Source organism: Corvus moneduloides, chromosome 2 (assembly GCF_009650955.1).
Source record: "Corvus moneduloides isolate bCorMon1 chromosome 2, bCorMon1.pri, whole genome shotgun sequence".
In the NCBI taxonomy this organism is placed as follows: domain Eukaryota; kingdom Metazoa; phylum Chordata; class Aves; order Passeriformes; family Corvidae; genus Corvus; species Corvus moneduloides.
In genome coordinates, this window is record NC_045477.1 from 77,866,479 (window position 1) to 77,883,777 (window position 17,299).

The 17,299-nt window shown below is 37.4% G+C and overlaps 1 protein-coding gene across 7 annotated transcripts in view; it reads left to right on the top strand.

Moving 5' to 3' along the window:
• Window positions 1-17,299, top strand: part of GPC5 (glypican 5) — a 626,060-nt gene that overhangs the window by 2,791 nt on the left and 605,970 nt on the right. For all 7 annotated transcript variants that reach the window (XM_032100028.1, XM_032100031.1, XM_032100033.1 and 4 more), the window contains exon 2: window positions 13,603-13,764. In XM_032100028.1, coding sequence (XP_031955919.1) covers window positions 13,603-13,764 — 162 coding nt within the window. The remainder of the gene's footprint in view (window positions 1-13,602; window positions 13,765-17,299) is intronic.

Here is a 17,299-nt window from a genome sequence, read left to right on the forward strand (position 1 = left end):
TAAGAAGCCTTATATCAGTAAATCATGCAAATTCTAGTTCTGGAGATTGCCATGTGTCTGTATTTTGAATATATGTTAGCCAAAAAACTACACATTATTTTATATAGTTAGTTTTGCAGGTATTGTATAAAAGTTGTGTATCTTTAAGGGAGAAAATAATACCTGTGTCATCCTCTGCAAAAATGACACACACATATATATATACACGAAGGTGACGTTGAAGGATACGGGAACTACAAATTTGAGTTTGTGTTGTCATTCACATAGCACAGGATATCATATCATGTTGAAAATGGTAACTAATAATCAAGATAAATTAATATATTTACCAATCCCAGGATACTTATCGCTACCCCTAGAAATCAAGACATTTGACTAATTGTTCTCAGTCTTTTGTAAAAGAGATTTGGGAACTATAGTACAGACTTGTGCTCAGTGCCATCACATTCTATATCGGAACATTTATCACTTTCATACTGATTTTAAATGTTAGTTGCAAAAATACTTTGGTTTTTTCCTGTCTGGTTCTGTGCTACAAGTACATTTTTGGTGGGACTGTACAGAATAACCTCAGTAATTAAAAATCTAAAAGACACTTTTTTGCTGTATGAAGAATGCTGTATGAAATATGCAAAGCATGAAATAAATATAAAAAGGACTCATAAGTTAGGTTTGGAGTTTTTTATTTTATTTCTGTGGATCAATATGATTTGGATTATTTGAAAAAAAAAATGTTGTCTGCAAAATACTCTTTAAAATATTTTTATTTCCTATGTTCAAGGTATTATATATCCATTATGGTACTGTAACCTAAGCAACTTCCTTGAAAACTTACACTCTTTCACCCCATATATGCTAGTAAATCTAGAGCTTTTAGCTGATTTCAGCAGCTCATTTTTTTTCAGACAGATTAAATGGGAGCGCTGAACTCTTCTTATTATCTTGGTTGCAAATAATACTTCTTCTCTGGTTTCCTTCTCTCGGAATACGTAGGACAGAGAAGTTGTGGATCCCCAATCCTTGGAAGTGTTCAAGGCCAGGCTGGATGGGGCTTGAACAACCTGGTCTAGTGGAAGGTGTCCCTGCCCATGGCAGAGGGCTGGAACTAGATGTTCTGTAAGGTCCCTTCCAACCCAAACCATTTTATGGTACAATTCTAGCACCAGCAGAATAGGATGGCTGGTAAACCATTCACTCTTGCCTTCTTGACAGAGTGCCTCTGGTATGTATGTCAGTGAACAAGCTTCCAGGCTTCTGTTTGCGCCAAAAAGCTGAATTCTGTGGCTTATTGAAAAATGTTACATTTGCTGTCGCTGTAGAATCAAACAATTCCCAGTGAAGTGGGGGAAAAGAGTGCTGAAGATACTTTTTTCTCAGCAGGTTGGTTGGTTGGTTGGTTTCTGTGTGTTTGCTTTTTTGGTTTTGAGGTTTTTTTGGTTTTTTTTTCAGGACTTAATCTAGGCTTCCTGTCAGCAAACATTGGGAGATCACATGTGCGATTATGAGAACAAGAAACGTAAAAGAGTGAAGACTGTGATTAGTATACATTTTAATGCAAAGGCTTTTTGATAGAGAACCATTATGAATATGAAATTGAGTAAATGAGAAAAACTGTGCTAGAAGGATGAGATAATGTCAGAAGAAGTTGGTCTGTGGTGCTATTGTTAAGTCAAGTTAAAATATTCTTTCTAATTCCTCTTAAAGTAACAGTAGAAGTCAGTTTAAATGCAGGTTAGTTTACTGCAATTCCAAGATCATATTTGAATTTTAATTTGGGTTGCTAATATAATTTACATTTGGGTAATTTGTATTTTGGTTCTACCTCAAGTCAAATTAGTTTGGTTTTTTCTGTTTGGTGTGTGCAAACAGGGACACTTCTACTTACTCTGTTTGTTTAATGGACATTCAGAGCTCTGGAAAAGGATTTAGTCAGAGACAGAAAGTGAATTGCTCTGTCAAATCAGTTACTGATGTTCATTATATCACATCTGTTTTTGTAAGGACCTCTGCCAACAACGTAATTTTGTATGTGTGTGAACATTTCACCTCTGAATCCACAAAATGATCACTGTTAAAAAAACTTGACAATGTTTTCAGATTAAAATCAACAAAAAAATTGGCTCAACTATGTAGCAGTTCCCCTATCTCTATCACCAATCTTTCAGTTTCTCTAGGAAGTCATCAGTGCTCAGTAGTCTTAGGACTTGATCTGACTGGGTTGACCTGAAAGGTGGTGCTGCTCAATAGAAGATAGAGGACTGACTCCTGACTCTCATGGTGAGTGGAATAGACAGGTTCATGTCTACATTGCTAAGGGCTGGTGTCCTGTAGAAGGAACGGTCTTTCCTCACTCAATGGGATTTGCTCTTGAATCTTCTTGAGAACCAACATGATGTTTTTGTAACACCAAGACACTGTAGGTTCCCCTGCCCTGAAATTCAAGCAAAATGGGAAGGCTTTTGGACAGGATGAAATGTTTTGCTCTGTGAGCTGTAGCATGGGTGTATGGAGGGATGGCTTCACCTTGCTGGGGTGCCTCCTAGTAGGCAGGAGGATGATCTTGGACTATGTAAGGAAGGAGCCAAATTGTACTACAGTTGTCTGGAGTGTCCTTTGAAGGCAGTGTATAGAATGCACCATCTCGTGAAGTGCAGGTGAGAGAAATACTGGTGCCTTCTGAATGGAGCCACAGAAAGAAGTGAGGTGATAGTTCAACAGTGTCAACACTCAGGGCCAGGTGCTCGAGACTGATCCCCATTTCTTTTACTGAGCAAAACTGAAGTGCTTTGCAACAATCATAACGATGGCAAGTAATGCTTAACCAGAGTGGTGCTTGTAATAAAAGTAAGTTAATAAATATTAAAGGATAAGCATGAGAAGGACTCACGTCTGATACAGGTTCCAAATCCATTTTGAAATAAACCACGGATTTGACAATTGCTTCCAAGCCATATGGCATTTCTGTGCTGGCTTTTGAAAGACTGTTTGTCATGACAATCCTAACTTCTGGGATTTTTCAGACCTTGGATTTGATCTCTTGGAAGTCTAAGTAGACAGGCAGAAATTTACCACACATCTGGCATTTTCTCTTCCTGGCAGTTAACGTCCTCATCCTGTCAGCATTTGTTTATATCAAGGTACTGAAAATAAGGATTTGTACGGCTGAGACCATGATTAAAAGTTTGAAATCAGGTCCAGATAGGTAAGCTTATACTTCAGAATAATTATGTTTTTCTTCCCAAACTGTCTTGCATAGACTCATCTAGATTGTTCTCAGTTCTAAAACCTTTCCTGTACCGTAACTGTTTACATCAATATATTCTTATTACACTCCCACTTATTTCACTTCTAGCTGTCTTGTGATCTTGTCTCAAAGTCTATCACAGTGTAGAGCCATCAGAATTTGGTACTGAAAAGAGCCAATATGCCTTTTTGGAGTAGAAAGTGTTTTGTCCCTCTATTTCAAAATTGGTTATTGACAAAATAATTCTTATGGAAGATGGAAAGTTTTTTAGATGTGAAAACTCAGAAAATAATTGTGTGGGTTTTTTAGTATTGGTTGTACTGAAATGGATGGACCTGTTTCACTTTTTGGTTTATGTATCTTCTTCTGAAACATCTGTAAGCTGTTTCTTGTTCTCTAGATCTCTAAAGAAACAACTACAAAACCACTCTGTGGCTTTTGAGCGACAATTTAATTTTTAGTCATTTGGATTCTTTGCATGTTGTATTTGGTTACTTTTTCCTGGTCATTGAAAGCAGCTGTGTTTAATGAGCTGGATCAAAAGTAGGTCAATAAAAATACTGTAGATGTACGTGATTAGCACATAAAGTTAAAAGTATAAAACAGAATTCCCTTAGGGTTGGGAAAGAGATCCACGTTCAAAAGATGCTGCTTAAAAAAGTTCTTTTCATAAAATCAAGGGAATAAAATAATACTGAAGAGTCATCTGAAACCATATACAAATATTCATTAATATTCATTATTTTAGGGTTTTGCTGAAAGTGTGTGTGTCTTCTTGAAGCTATACTAAAGTCCATAAAGCCTAGATAAAATTTCAGATTAGCTTCTGCTTTACAAAAGGCTAGGTTTAAAAGCTAAGCATTGCCTAACAATTGTTTAAAATACTAAGAGTTTGGGTAATAGAGTTAATCTTTAGCTTATTTCATTTTAATATTGGACAAGTATTATGCATGTCTGTGCCTGTGTACACAGGAAACTGCATGTGAGCAGTTACCCCATATATTATTAGTTAGTAACTAAAATGTAGAAGTTGAAAGGTCATGTATATTGGAAAAATGGCGCAGTGGGTTTGTGGAAGATCCACTTTACTGAAGCTCATAGGGAAAAAGGAGAACAGTGCCTTTGAAAAATGAAGTTATTCTTGTGAAAAAAACATGTCAAGTTAGTAGGAGAATAAGGAATAGCACTCACAAGTTCTAATTTTTGCTTGGTTTGACAATTCAGCTACACACTTTTCGTTATGAAATTGTGGTTTGTTATATAACGATGCCATTGTCTAAAATGTTGCTGTATGCAACACAATGTTATTTGTGTTTCAGGCAATGTGATAATAACACTTGGCCAAGTTTTCTTACATTTTCAGTTCCAAGCAGAGGGAGGACATTTATATGTAATTATTATCTGCTAAGATTTAGAGGGTGAGGTAGGTCATCTTATATAGTTGGCAGTGGGGTGGGGTGTTTTCCCAGTTTTTAAATACTCGGTAAAACAAAGCAAAATCCTTCCCAAATCCACCCCAGCTATATTCTTCATTTGGAATAGTTGTAAGTCTCCTTATTTGAAGACTGGTATATGGTCTCATATGTAAGCTATATTGAAGTTTGAAGATGGATCTGTTGTATTGCGGAGACTTTTGTACTGTACAAAATTGTATAATGTCTTTATAATAAATCACTCATCATAAAACTGTAAGTCCATAGTGATGTAAGGGAAGCAGAATATATCTGCTCAATTGTTTTCTTTTTTTTCAGCCTTTCCAGAGTTACTTTCATTTTATGTAGTGAGTTTATTGAAGAGCTTGGTACTCATCCACTGTGTTATTGTCTGGAGTAGTGTGAACCCCTTACAGTTAGTGATGATGGGGTTGAAAGCCTCTGGGTGAGGATTAAGGGGATGTAAAACAAAGGAGATGTAGTGGGGGTCTTGCTACTGACCACCCAGCCAGGGTGTAAGCGCTGATGAGTTATACTATAGGTGATTAAAAGAAATTTCACAATGGGTAACCCTTGTCCTTACGGGACATTTCAACATTCCAGATACCTGAAAATATTTGGGAATATCGTGCTGCTGTGATAAGCAGGTCTTGGAAATTCTTGCAGGTTGTAGGAGATAACTTCTCATCACAAGTACTCAGCCAATGAGGAAAGATGACCTCTTAGACTTGCTATTTTTGAATAGAGGGATCTTGATCTACATTATTTCATGGGCACTCTGCCAAAGCTGCTGTTCATTACCTTCTGTGTGACTAGATCCTTCTCTGTTAGTTTCAATCCAGAGGAGTGCCAGGCTTGGTTGATCTGTCTAGTTCCTGTGATAAGAACTTTTCCCCAGTCCTTGCCAAAACTCTTGCTTGAATCCTTCTGTGAGGTTTAAAATATCTTGTAAGAACCAGGGTCTTGCTTTAAAGAAGACTCAGTCCGCTTCCTTTTCCTGACTTTCCATGGTATCAAATTCATACCACAATGTCATCCTCACTGGGATCTTCTTTGGTCCTGGGTCACCTTTTGTCATAAACCAGCTTGTCCATTCCATACCTTCAGTGATTTTCTTAACATGAAGAGCAACGTTCTTTCTTTTCTCCTCATCTTTACTGACAAGTTAATATCTATCCATTGATGCACAGTGGCCACTCAAGTTGTTTCATCATGTCTCAGTTATTCCAGCTGTATCTGGTTTTTCTGGGCATGTGCAGAGTTCCAGCTTTGCCTATTTGTTTTCCAGTGTTAAGGTTGTTATAGGAATTGTTGAATACAGCAGGTGCTGCTCTCAGAAATTCTTCCTGGGAGCTGAAGCATATCTGGATGCACTCTGAGAGTTCAGTAGTGAAATTCACTAGTGAAAACACACCCTCCCTTTCCAAATTAAAAGCAGTCATCCACCACTGTGGTGCTGACAGGTAAAAATTCAGGAGCCCCCTTTTCAACTGCAGAGAAGCAAGTTGTGAAATGAGTGCATGAATCTTCATTGAGACACTGCATAGTTCTGTTTCCTTCGTATTATGTTTTCAGCTCGTGAAAAAAAACAGAAGAAAGTCTTACTGTAGACAATGCTTAATTAATCTAGATTAATTTCTCTTTCTCTTTGTCATTTCCTTCTAGTTCAGGCTACTGCTGTGTTTCTTATTCTGACAGATTTGTTGGGCTCTTATAATCATACTTAAAATTTTCTGAGGTTAGGAAGAAAGTAAGGCTATTTAGGCATATTAGGCTTCAAAAATATGAAATCAAGAAATAGGAAAATTGCTAAGAATTGTGCTAGAAAATAAATATTTATAAATGTGTAAATATATAATTATGTTTAATATTTATAAAAGAGAGGTGCCTAGGATGAGTGGATCAGTGTTCTCAGGATGCCTTGGGAAATTGGAAGCGAGAGGAGTATGTTGAGAATATTTGCTTCCAGTGTCTGGTAGAATAAAAGGATTTGGAAGCCAAAGTGATCCTGAGGAATCTCAGCAGTAATTGTAAACTGAAAGAGCACTTTGAAGGAAGAGTAGAGAGCTCTTTTAGAAGTAATGTAGGATCAGTTGTTATTTCCTGGATATCTAGAAATTAAATAATCTATTTTGTGATTTTGTCTCTGTAAAATGTATGCAGCTTTGAGGGAAAGTCACATTCAGGGTTGTTCTGAGTCACTGTTTATGTCAGTTTCTTCAGTAGGTGCTAATCATGTTTCTTTAGAAAGATTTGTGTTGGGCAGGGTCAGGCATGAATTTGACATATAGTAAAATTTCTAATAGCCCTTGAGTTTCAGCAACATAGGAGTTAACAATTTAATCCAAATGTTAGTTTGATTAGATGAGTTGTTGAAATTATGAACTTGTGCCTAACTGTTCAGTTTGTTTCTTGAGGTCATCTGATTGCACAAAATACTCTCTTAACAGGGTATTCCCACTGCAGAGTCCCAAATTGGATGTACCTAAATTAATGATACATTAGTTATGAAACATAAGTTTGAGCAGCTGTATTAATAATGATGTAACAAATGCCTCAAAATTCATGTGTGTGGGTTAAAAAAATACCTCATCTTAGATTTCCAGTATCACAAGTGACCTCCTTTCCCCAATACTCTTTCTTCCTAAGTCATGCTGGTTTCTTTATGAAGATAAAAGACTTTACTGGAACAGCAAATTTTGAATTTTAATAAAAAAAAAAAGTGCTGCAAAGAATTGTGAAATTGCTTGGTTTGTCAATGTGAGACCAATAAACTCTAATACCAATTGAAAAACTCTTATTTGGATTGGGTTATATGACTAATTCTTTTTTTTTGAGTTCTCTGCTGATTTGTTTGAAAGTTAGGAAAAAGAAATGATATGCTCAAATAACTTTAAAAAAGTTGAAGAGGGAATCTATTTTTAAATAAGCAGGCATAAATTAAACATTTTCTTTTTTTTTTTTAGAAGACATCCTAAAGAACTTGTGCAAGGGATTAGAGAATATAGTAAGTCTGAAACTGGCGTGGCACTGAAATGTGTCCAAAACAACTTAATAACTCTTTTACTATCCTCTCTCTTCAGTGTCTGTTACATGACTAGATAGCTGTCTTTTTTCAACGGTAGTGTCGTGGGTTCGGTTTGTAACTGGGCGGAAACACCAATTTAGTGTAGTGGTTTGGTCCAAAATACTCATTACTGTTTATCTGCTGTGAGATAAGAATTAGGAGAAATGCAAAGCAGGCACCAAACTTGAAAGAATATAAAGAAGTTTATTAACAGACCTAAAAGAAGGAAAAAAAATTATACCACCTTCAGAACTCTCCTCCTCCCCCCACCTTCCTCCCTTCTCCCACTGACAATGTTCAAAGACAACCCTTAAGATGTTCAGTCTGTTTACCACTTCCATAATAACCTTGTTCAGTCCATTTAGAAAGAGAAGTCTCTTCTTGCTCATGCTATGAAAACAGTATCACAACGAGACAGCCGCCCACTTCCAAATATTGTTCAGTCCATTTAGGAAGAGGAGTCTCTCTGCCTGCGTGTGAGTCCTTTCCCCCGACTTGCAGCTTTTCCCGCAACTGCTTTCGAGGGTCCACTCTTGAAGTTTTTTGGGGTACAATTTTAAGGTTGAGCCGTTCAGAAACAAAAACAGAGGCCCTTCTCCTTCCCTGGGAGCAAAGGGTCTTCATCATCTTCATCTTTAGGACTATCTCTGGGAGCATCTCTAGGGACTGAGGTTTTCTCCTTTCCCGTTTGGAGCCAAAGTCCTCATCACTTCCATCTCTCCCTGTCCAAACTTCTCATGCAATTACAGCTGCGTCAGCATCTGCCTATCTCAGCGCAGGTGCTTTTGCTTACGAGTTGAACACTCCACCCCTCATATCTTCATGAAATTACAACAGGATACTCTGATATATCATAGCTTCACAACAGAATTTCAGCTTTAAGCATCTCCTCTCTCTCTTCCCTCAGGTTTTCAGCTCTTCACAGCAATAAAAAGGGTTAATCTCACCTCGGCCTTGCCGCTTTGCAGCTGGAATGTTGAATTTTTCTTATCGCAGTGGAGAGGGGGGAGAGCCGAGCCGCTCCGGCTGCCCACGGCAAGGCAGTGGGGGGGGTTCCATGGCTGGAACAGGTCCATCGGCTCCAGGATGGCCGTGGCCCAGCCCAGCCTGGCCCAAGCAGGGCCTGGCCGGGCCCGCTGGCCCCCACACGGGGCCCGCAGCCACCTGTGCCAGCGCCGGAAACGAGAGAGAGCTTGGAGGGGGAGTTTGCCTATTCTTAAATGTGGATAACAGAGGTGATCACAACTTTAAGTGGCTTAGAGAATTGTCCATATTCAAACTGGCCAGCTGATAGGTTCTATCAGTTCCCAGAGGAAACTGTAAGCACCCCTTAGCAAGGACGTCCCTTCCGGGACTATGCTTGCTAAGCTATGACAGGTAGTTAGTTGCTTTGTGTTACATGCAGAAGATAACATTGCGTAACCAAATAGGAAAAAAGGCTGTTGTAATGCAATTCTGTGAACATGTTCTGTGAGTTCTATATTTCTATAACATTTCTATCAGTTCTATAAACATTTTTCCTCTTGATGTTTGTCAGGTGTATCACTGTTGGCAAGCTACAGGCTATACCTTGGCTTGTCTTGTACTGTGATATTTTTTGTGTGATAAACTCTTTGGGAATAATGAAAAAACGTAGAGAGAAAACTGTGTTTCATACCTGTGGCTAGACCTTCCTGGTATTCTGAGTAAATGTTGCTGCAGGCTTATTTATCATTCCTTTAATTTTTTTATAGGTTGGTGGTATATTAGTCCAGTTTGCTGCTTGTTGTTTTAACAGTTTGCTATTTTACAATTCCCATTTACTGTATTTAATTTTTAAATTAATTAGTATTCTGGTATTCTGAGTAAATGTTGCTGCAGGCTCATTTATCATTCCTTTAATTTTTTTATAGGTGGATGGGGTGGTATATTAATCCAGTTTGCTGCTTGTTGTTTTAATAGTCTGCCATTTTAAAATTCCCATTTACTGTATCTAATTTTTAAATTAATTAGTATTCAATAGATCAGCAAATTTATCTAATTATGAGTGAGAAGATTTAAAAGGATTAATGGAAATCTGCTGTGTTTTATTTCCGTAAACAATGTCAACTTAGACCTAAGTTTTGCATTGGAGTTACCACAGTTGAAGTTATATGTGTTTTATAAACACGTAGCATAACTCATCCGTGGAACGTGAAGTAGTAGCACAGATTTAATCCTTATATTTCTTGATTTGAGCCATGCACTACTAACCTCTTCTGTTGACCCCTTCCCCTGAGTAACCTGCTGTCTCTTCCCAGAACCAAAGTGTGCTGAGGTGATCATCACTTCCCTGATAATAAGATTTAACTTTTAAACCAGTGTCATAAGAGCTGCAGATGTAGGTTGCAGAAAACAAACTTTCCTGTAGGTCAGTTGCCAGCTTTGCCTGTTCTAGATCCTGGATCCTAGATATGGCCACCTTTTTGCACAAGCATCTGAAGTGGTTGCTCGGGGGTGCCATGACTCAGTTCTTTCCTGCCACTGCTCCTTCCCTGCTTTTTGTGGAGTTTTAGCTGCATTGCAGCAATTGGCCTCTGCAGACAGGCCTGTACCCAAAAGCAGCTAATCTGCATTACATTGCTCTTGGGTGATGCTACAGTTTCTACATCTGCTTTGATTTATATCCTGGTCTGTGATTCGAAATATTGTGGGGCATGCCATTGTTTTATGAGGAAGAGTGGGATGAGAGGAGTCTTGACTACTTTGGGAGTAGGGACAGAACTGGGAATGTGGGAATGCAGGAATGCAGTAGGGATGGTCTACAGTGCAAGTGCCTCAGTGTGGAGAGCTGGGAGTTTGGAGTCAGTTGGGTCAAAGGATTGAAATCTGGACTGGGGAAGTGTGAGGCATGCAGTGCAGATCGCAGTGAGGGTGACTCTATACAGGCAGTCACGTGGATTCTGAGAGCAGTGGTGAACAGGATTTCTAATATTCATAATGAAAATCATTATAAGATGCTCATTACCTCCTGTTTCTTAGAGGCAGAAACTTTATTAAAGGCTGACTCTGACACAAAGCACCTTATTTCGCATGCATGATGTAAACACTAGAGTAGCTAATTAATAGATAATTTAATGGCTTGTTTTTTGCGGCTTTATTTTCACTCTTTGCTTGAATTGGAATGTCAGAGGATGGAATATCAAGGTTTTCACATGGCAGAAGATTTGTAAAAGCAGCCACATGGATAAATTACTTTGCAAATTGTAAAAATGTGTGTACTGAAGAACATAGAAATTATATTTTTAAATAAATTATGAGGATAAATAGCCTTCAAAAGCATTAAGCTATACGAGGAAAATAAGATACATTGTAGCAATAATATAGCACTTAAAAAAGAGAGTTTCTTACTCTCAGAATTTCAGTGATTCATCCCTGCATTAGAGTTTTAACTTTCTATTGGGATAGTGGAGGTGTTCAGCTTCCTGCACCATGGCTTGTAGGTGTACCAGTCCCTGTGTGTTAAACTGCTATTGGAAATCACTTCAGAGGGATTTACGGGGGTATCACTTGCTTTAGTTAATTTCCACATCTGGAGGTTAAATTTTTAATTTTGCAGGCCACCATGAAGGCAATGTCAGACTTGTAAATTCTGTGTTGTATTCTTAAAATACCTACTGCTTTTCCTTTATCATAATGATACTGCTGCTAATGTCAGCAAAATGGATTTACTTCAAGGCATACATTTTTATCATGGGCAGTAAACGGTTCTTGTGTATAGAGTCAAACTTTTGTCTTCATAAATATAGAATTATATAAACTCCCAAGTAGCACTCCTTACTAAAATTAATTACTTTTGCTTGGAAACATCATATGACCTAAAGCGTGAAGCAGAAAAGATCCTTTAAAAATTGAGAGAAATTCTGTAGTCTTTAATACTGAAGGTTCAAACATATCCTCCTTTCCACACCTGCTTCATGATGGAAGGACCAGGAATTGTGAAGATTGAAACCAGTGATGTTAGAAGGAATTATTCAGCAAATCAAAGACCATATTATCTGCAATTAGCAAGGGAAATTTGTTTATTTGTCATGGGAATCAGATTACCTGTGTGTAATATTTTAAAGACAAGTATTCATCCAGGATTCTGATAACTCCATTTTTCTTAATAGCCCATATAAATTACCTATTTCATTCTGGTCTCATGCTTTTCTAAATGTGATTTCTAAGGAATCTTCTGTATCTTTTCTACCTGTCTAAATATGCGCAGTGGGTTGCTGCTTTAGGATTGGGATTGCTGTATGTAAATAGTAACACCTTTTCGCACTGTGCAGCAGAAGTGCTTCAACCAACACATGGATAAATGGGATATGAGTTTGCTATGATGTATTTAAACATTTCACCGTTCTTCCAGAATGCTCCAATCCAGTCATTAGTAGCTTAACATTTTCCTTCTTAACTTTCTGAAATACATTATTTAAAACACCTAATTTACATAAGACAATTTATATTTAGGGTACAAAATGTGTAAAGCCTCCCTTTCCCCATAACTATATTCATACTTAGAATGATTTATCAGAGGAAAAAATAGGAAAGATTATTTTAAAGGAATGTTAAATCTTGTAGATTTAGTGGTAGAAAAATAAAAGTTTAAGTACTAAGAGGTGATGTAAGAGCTACTGTCACAAGCAATATGGATTTAAGTTGACTCTTTAGTTGCTTGCTTTTTTTTCCCAATCATAGTCTTCCTATTTTACCTATTATGAAGAAAGAGTGATGTTTATACACACAACTGCAGGATTAGAATTTAGTCCACAGGGCAGATTAAAAAAAATTTCTCACTATGTTTCCTAGAAATCTTGTCATATCTGTCCGTGAAACAACATACTTGAGAACAGAATTTGGATTGGAGTGTTAAATGTTGTATTAATATAATTCAAATTCTCATATATTTTCTTTCATCATATGTTTGTTCCTTGTATTAGAAAGCATTGTTTAGGTAACAGTATTAAAAAAAAAAAAAGATTTTGAATACCACATGATAACAAAGAAGGTGAATAATGCTTTTTGTGCTTGACTATGATCCAGTTGTAAAGTTATAAAAGAGCTGAATTGCCCCTCTGGGATTTCAGTGTGCCCAAAATTTTGAAAAATACTCCCTTCTAGCAATGTTTCCCAACCTAGCAGGGAAGTAGGGAGTCAGTGTCATGGATTCATGGGAATGTTTGACATTAGAGAAAGACACAGGGAGATTAGACTGGAAGTTAGGACTACTCCATGTAGAAGTTAATACAAGCGTTTTCATTATGAACCTGTCACGAATGGGCTTTCCACTGGTGTGTTTCTAGTGTTTAGAAGTAGTTAGCTTTTTCTAGTCAAGGTTTAAAGGAGCACAAGAGTGCCAGCCATGAGCTGTTCCAGCAGTTCAGTATTCTAGAGGATCATAGAATCACAGAACAGTTCGTGTTGGAAAGGATCTCTGAAGGTCATCTGGGCTGCAATAAGCAGGGACATCTTCAACTAGATCAGGTTGCCAAGAGCCCCATCTAACCAGATCTTGAGTGTTTCCAGGGATGGGACATCTGCCACCTGTATCGTGATGTACAATGCATATTCAACATATTTTACCAACATTAGTTAGCACTGTTCACAGCTGGAAAAAGATTACAGTGCCAGGGAAATTACATTGTATGACATTAATTAACTGTAATAAGTGTATTCTTCTCACAGAATTTTAATTAGTACCCCCTTCTGTTTACAAGACCAAGTGTTTTAAAGCTTTGGGTATTTTTTCAATGTGTCAATACCCATTAAAAAAAAAAAAAGCTAGCTGTTTTCTAAGTGTTTGTGTTTTGCATAATACTGTTTTATATTGATCAATGTAATTGCCTTTTCCTTAGGTGTTGATCTCCAGGTTTGTACTTCCAAAAATCCAACATGCTGTACCAAAAAGATGGAAGAAAAGTATCAGACTGCAGCAAAGCAAGATATACAGCAAGTGCTTCAAACATCAAGTGCTACATTAAAATTTTTAATATCTCATAATGCAGCTGCTTTTCAAGGTAAAGCTTTCTGCTTTTTATTTCCAAACTTGTTCATACTTTTCTTGATTTTCATCTTTGGTTATTTTATGATGTAATAAGAGGTATCTATTAATTTTTAGCTTCTCCCTAAGCTTTTATGCTTTCAAATAAGGAGAATTAAATCATGCAGGTGATTAGAAACTGCATTGCTTTTGGAATTTGTGACTTTTAAAAAATTATATTTAAGAAAAAGTAAGACATCATTTTAGTAAGATGCTTTGATTTTGATTGTAAACCTGTAACCTGATGTTCCTCTTTAACTTCTTTAATTTGGGCCATACTAAAATGCAAAAGTAACGCCTGGAGTGCTACAAAAGAGAGATTTTTGTTATACCATTGTTCCCACCCACTATATTCTTTGTCTTTTTCTAGTAGACATACTTGTGTAGTTTGTTTTTGAGATTTGAGGTTCATTTTTGGGATCTAGTTTTGCAGACTTTTGAATTTCTAAATATAATTGAAAAAAAATTGTAGGTTTGGCAATAGTTGTTTTAATAAACAACACGAAGTTACCTGATAAATGATAGTTATTTGGACTGGTGGTGGGGTTGCTTTTTTGCGATTACCTTTCATATACTATTAATTCCTTTTTGATTTAAATAGGCATAAGTTAATGTGGAAATTGGTTAGGAGCTGAGAAGATGTGAAAATAGTGGAGATATGAGGTTATATGTGATAGAAAGAGATAGGGAGTTCACATGTGTTGAGGAAAAAGCCCTAAAGTCTTGTCATTTGTCTGTTAATGTGTACTTAGTAGCCTTTATGACCACTTGATTTGAAAGGATAATGTGGTAACTTCATACAGGCTTGGGAAGTTGTCCTTCTGGCAACTCTCTTATTTTTAACCTGTGATGCTGAAATAATTAGCAGAATGGGGTCCTGAAATGGGCAGCAAAGTTGACTTTGGAGTCCTAAAGCCTTCCCTTTTTTAAAATTTAGGCTGTCTCATGCTAAAAACAAGCTAGGGTTGCTCTCTGCCTTTTGGGAGTTTTGCCATTTAGCCTGCCTAACGCAGCTGTCAAAGGGTGTTACAATCAGGGGATCATTGGTAAAATGCACAAAGAAATCCCTCCATCTCTCTTCTGCCTTTGTTCTTCCTTTCAATTTCTGTGTATTAGCTTTTTCTTGGTACTGTAAGAGTTAACCAAGAGTTTGGTACATATTATAATATGTTGTATTGCTTTGCTGACCTGGGGCTGTAGACTCTGCAGAGCTCAGTAACCAACTGTGCTTTACTTAAGTGGGGGCTGTTTTATTGTCTCCTCCTTTCTCCCAACCCAAGAGAAAAACCAACATGCAAACCCAGACTTTAGTTACCTAGGTAATATATTTGTGCAATCCCAAGAATTTCAGTCTTCACAAGATTGGGATTTAAATGACAGCTAAATGAAATTAAGTGAAATCAGGACCCAAAACCTGTATATCTGTTGCTTTTATGTCCTGTGGGCCTTAGTCAGTGGTGTATTTGCATAGTGCGTGCAGGGTATATCTCATTCTTAGATGAATTCTGCCTGAAAGACAAGGACACAAAGGCCTTTGAGGAGAAATAATTGTGGCTCCGTTGTAACAGTCTGAGCAGTTACTCAGAGTTTTAGGTTTTAGGCCCTTCTCAGCTAGTACACAATCAAACTGTGGGCTTGATAGCCCAAGGAGAAGCCATAAACACCATGTCAGAGGCTAATGTGAGATGTGTGCACTTTTAATTCTCCAAGCAGTGCTAATTTACAGTGTAGAAGGGAATTCAAGAAGCAGTGGTGTAAAGAAAGGAGCCTGCCTTTGTAGCCTAGTGACTATATATGCTCCCTCTAGAGGGATGGGTTCAGGACTGCTTGACAATTAGGTTTTAATTTTTTGTGAAACACTTGAAAGCAGTTCTTGTTGCAGGCAAGCAAGCCTTGCTTGCCAAACATGTAGTTTAACACTACGTGCTTCTCCCACTGTCTTTGGTCCATAATTTGCATTTAAACAAATACTTTTCGAAGCATATACTTAAAAGTTGTATCTATTTTATATACCTTATACACTTCACATATTTTTGAAGTACATGCTTTAGTCTTTAGTAGTTCTGTCTTTATTTTCCTTTTAGGTAAAGAATTATAACTGAGAGAGAATGTTGCATGGATTCTGGTATTATTTAGATTTAAAACTGTGTTTAACCTTGAAGTAATTATTTGTGGAAAAACATGCTATTGAACATACCACTCATTTTTGAAGAATTGCAACCATTGCTAACTAAAATTAAAGCTAAATTATTTCAGATTCAGAATAATCAGATGCTGCTGATGTTTTTTCAGCTTGGAATTCTAGGAACATAGGAAGACATTATATCTGACCTGAATTCAGTTTTGACCCTGCTTTGAGCAGGACTTTGACTGGAGACCTCCTTAAGGTCCTTTCCAATCTGAATTATAGTATGACAGGGTGCCTATCTCACCACCAAATGTTCAGGGATTCCCTTTATGTTTAGATGAGGCTTGGCTGGGCAGCTAGGAGTGTGATTACATCTTCTGCTACTTTGGCAACTGGACAGGTATCTCAGGAGTCACACAGAAAGCATGAAGGGGATTGTTGGGGTGTGTAGAGAAGGGAGCAGATGACCTGGACTTTGCCACTGCTGTCACCTGCCTCTTTTCAAAGTATGTTGAGGTTGGATGCCTTAGCTTTAAAGGGGTGGACTGGATCCCAATAGAACAAATAGCTCATGCTTTGTCTCAGTTTCTTACATATTCAGTAGAGAGAAGGAGGCAGTTAAAATAAGTGGTCTGTATCTGACTCTGGAGGTCTTCAGAGATGTGTTTTCACTCAGCTTTAAATACAGTCTAAAGATGCTGAGTCTTCAGGATGACTAACTACCCGAGACTTTAGGGTGACTGTAATGGTGAAATGAGGCAGCTGTCTGCCCATCTGTCTGTGTGTGCATGTGTCTTTATATGACAGTAAATTCCTCTATATATATTGACATATCTTCGCTACCTTCTAATGTTTGTCAAAATTCCGTGGTTCTGTATTGTGGTAAGTGCTGCCTCCTGACAGTAACTATTGGCAATTTCCAAATATTGCAAAAATTCCATGTCTCTTAGGACATGTCAAGCTATGTGGTGCAAAGTGCTCCACTTGTGTACTGCTTCCTACTGAGTACTCTTTCAGTTTTTTCCTTATGTTTCAGGGTGTTTCAGAATGCATGTTTTCTTTTTCATTGTGAATCTGTTTCTTTTTAATACCTTTGAGGAATGGTAAAGGAACAGAAGGACAGGTGATAATGAAGTTAAATAAGATATTAATCTAGTAAGTGGGAGATACATTATGAAGAGCAATAAATCATTTTTCCCTTGGGAAAGGTGACTAGAGAACTTAAGCTGTAAGATAATTGTGTTTCAAGACAGTCATTTGATAGGATAACATTCTTGCACATTTCTGATTTCTAGTATTTCTTATCTTAATATTTGAGGAAGAGATTGTGACGGCCGTACAGGGATTGCTATAACATCTCCATTCCAGTAACCATAAACCCAAA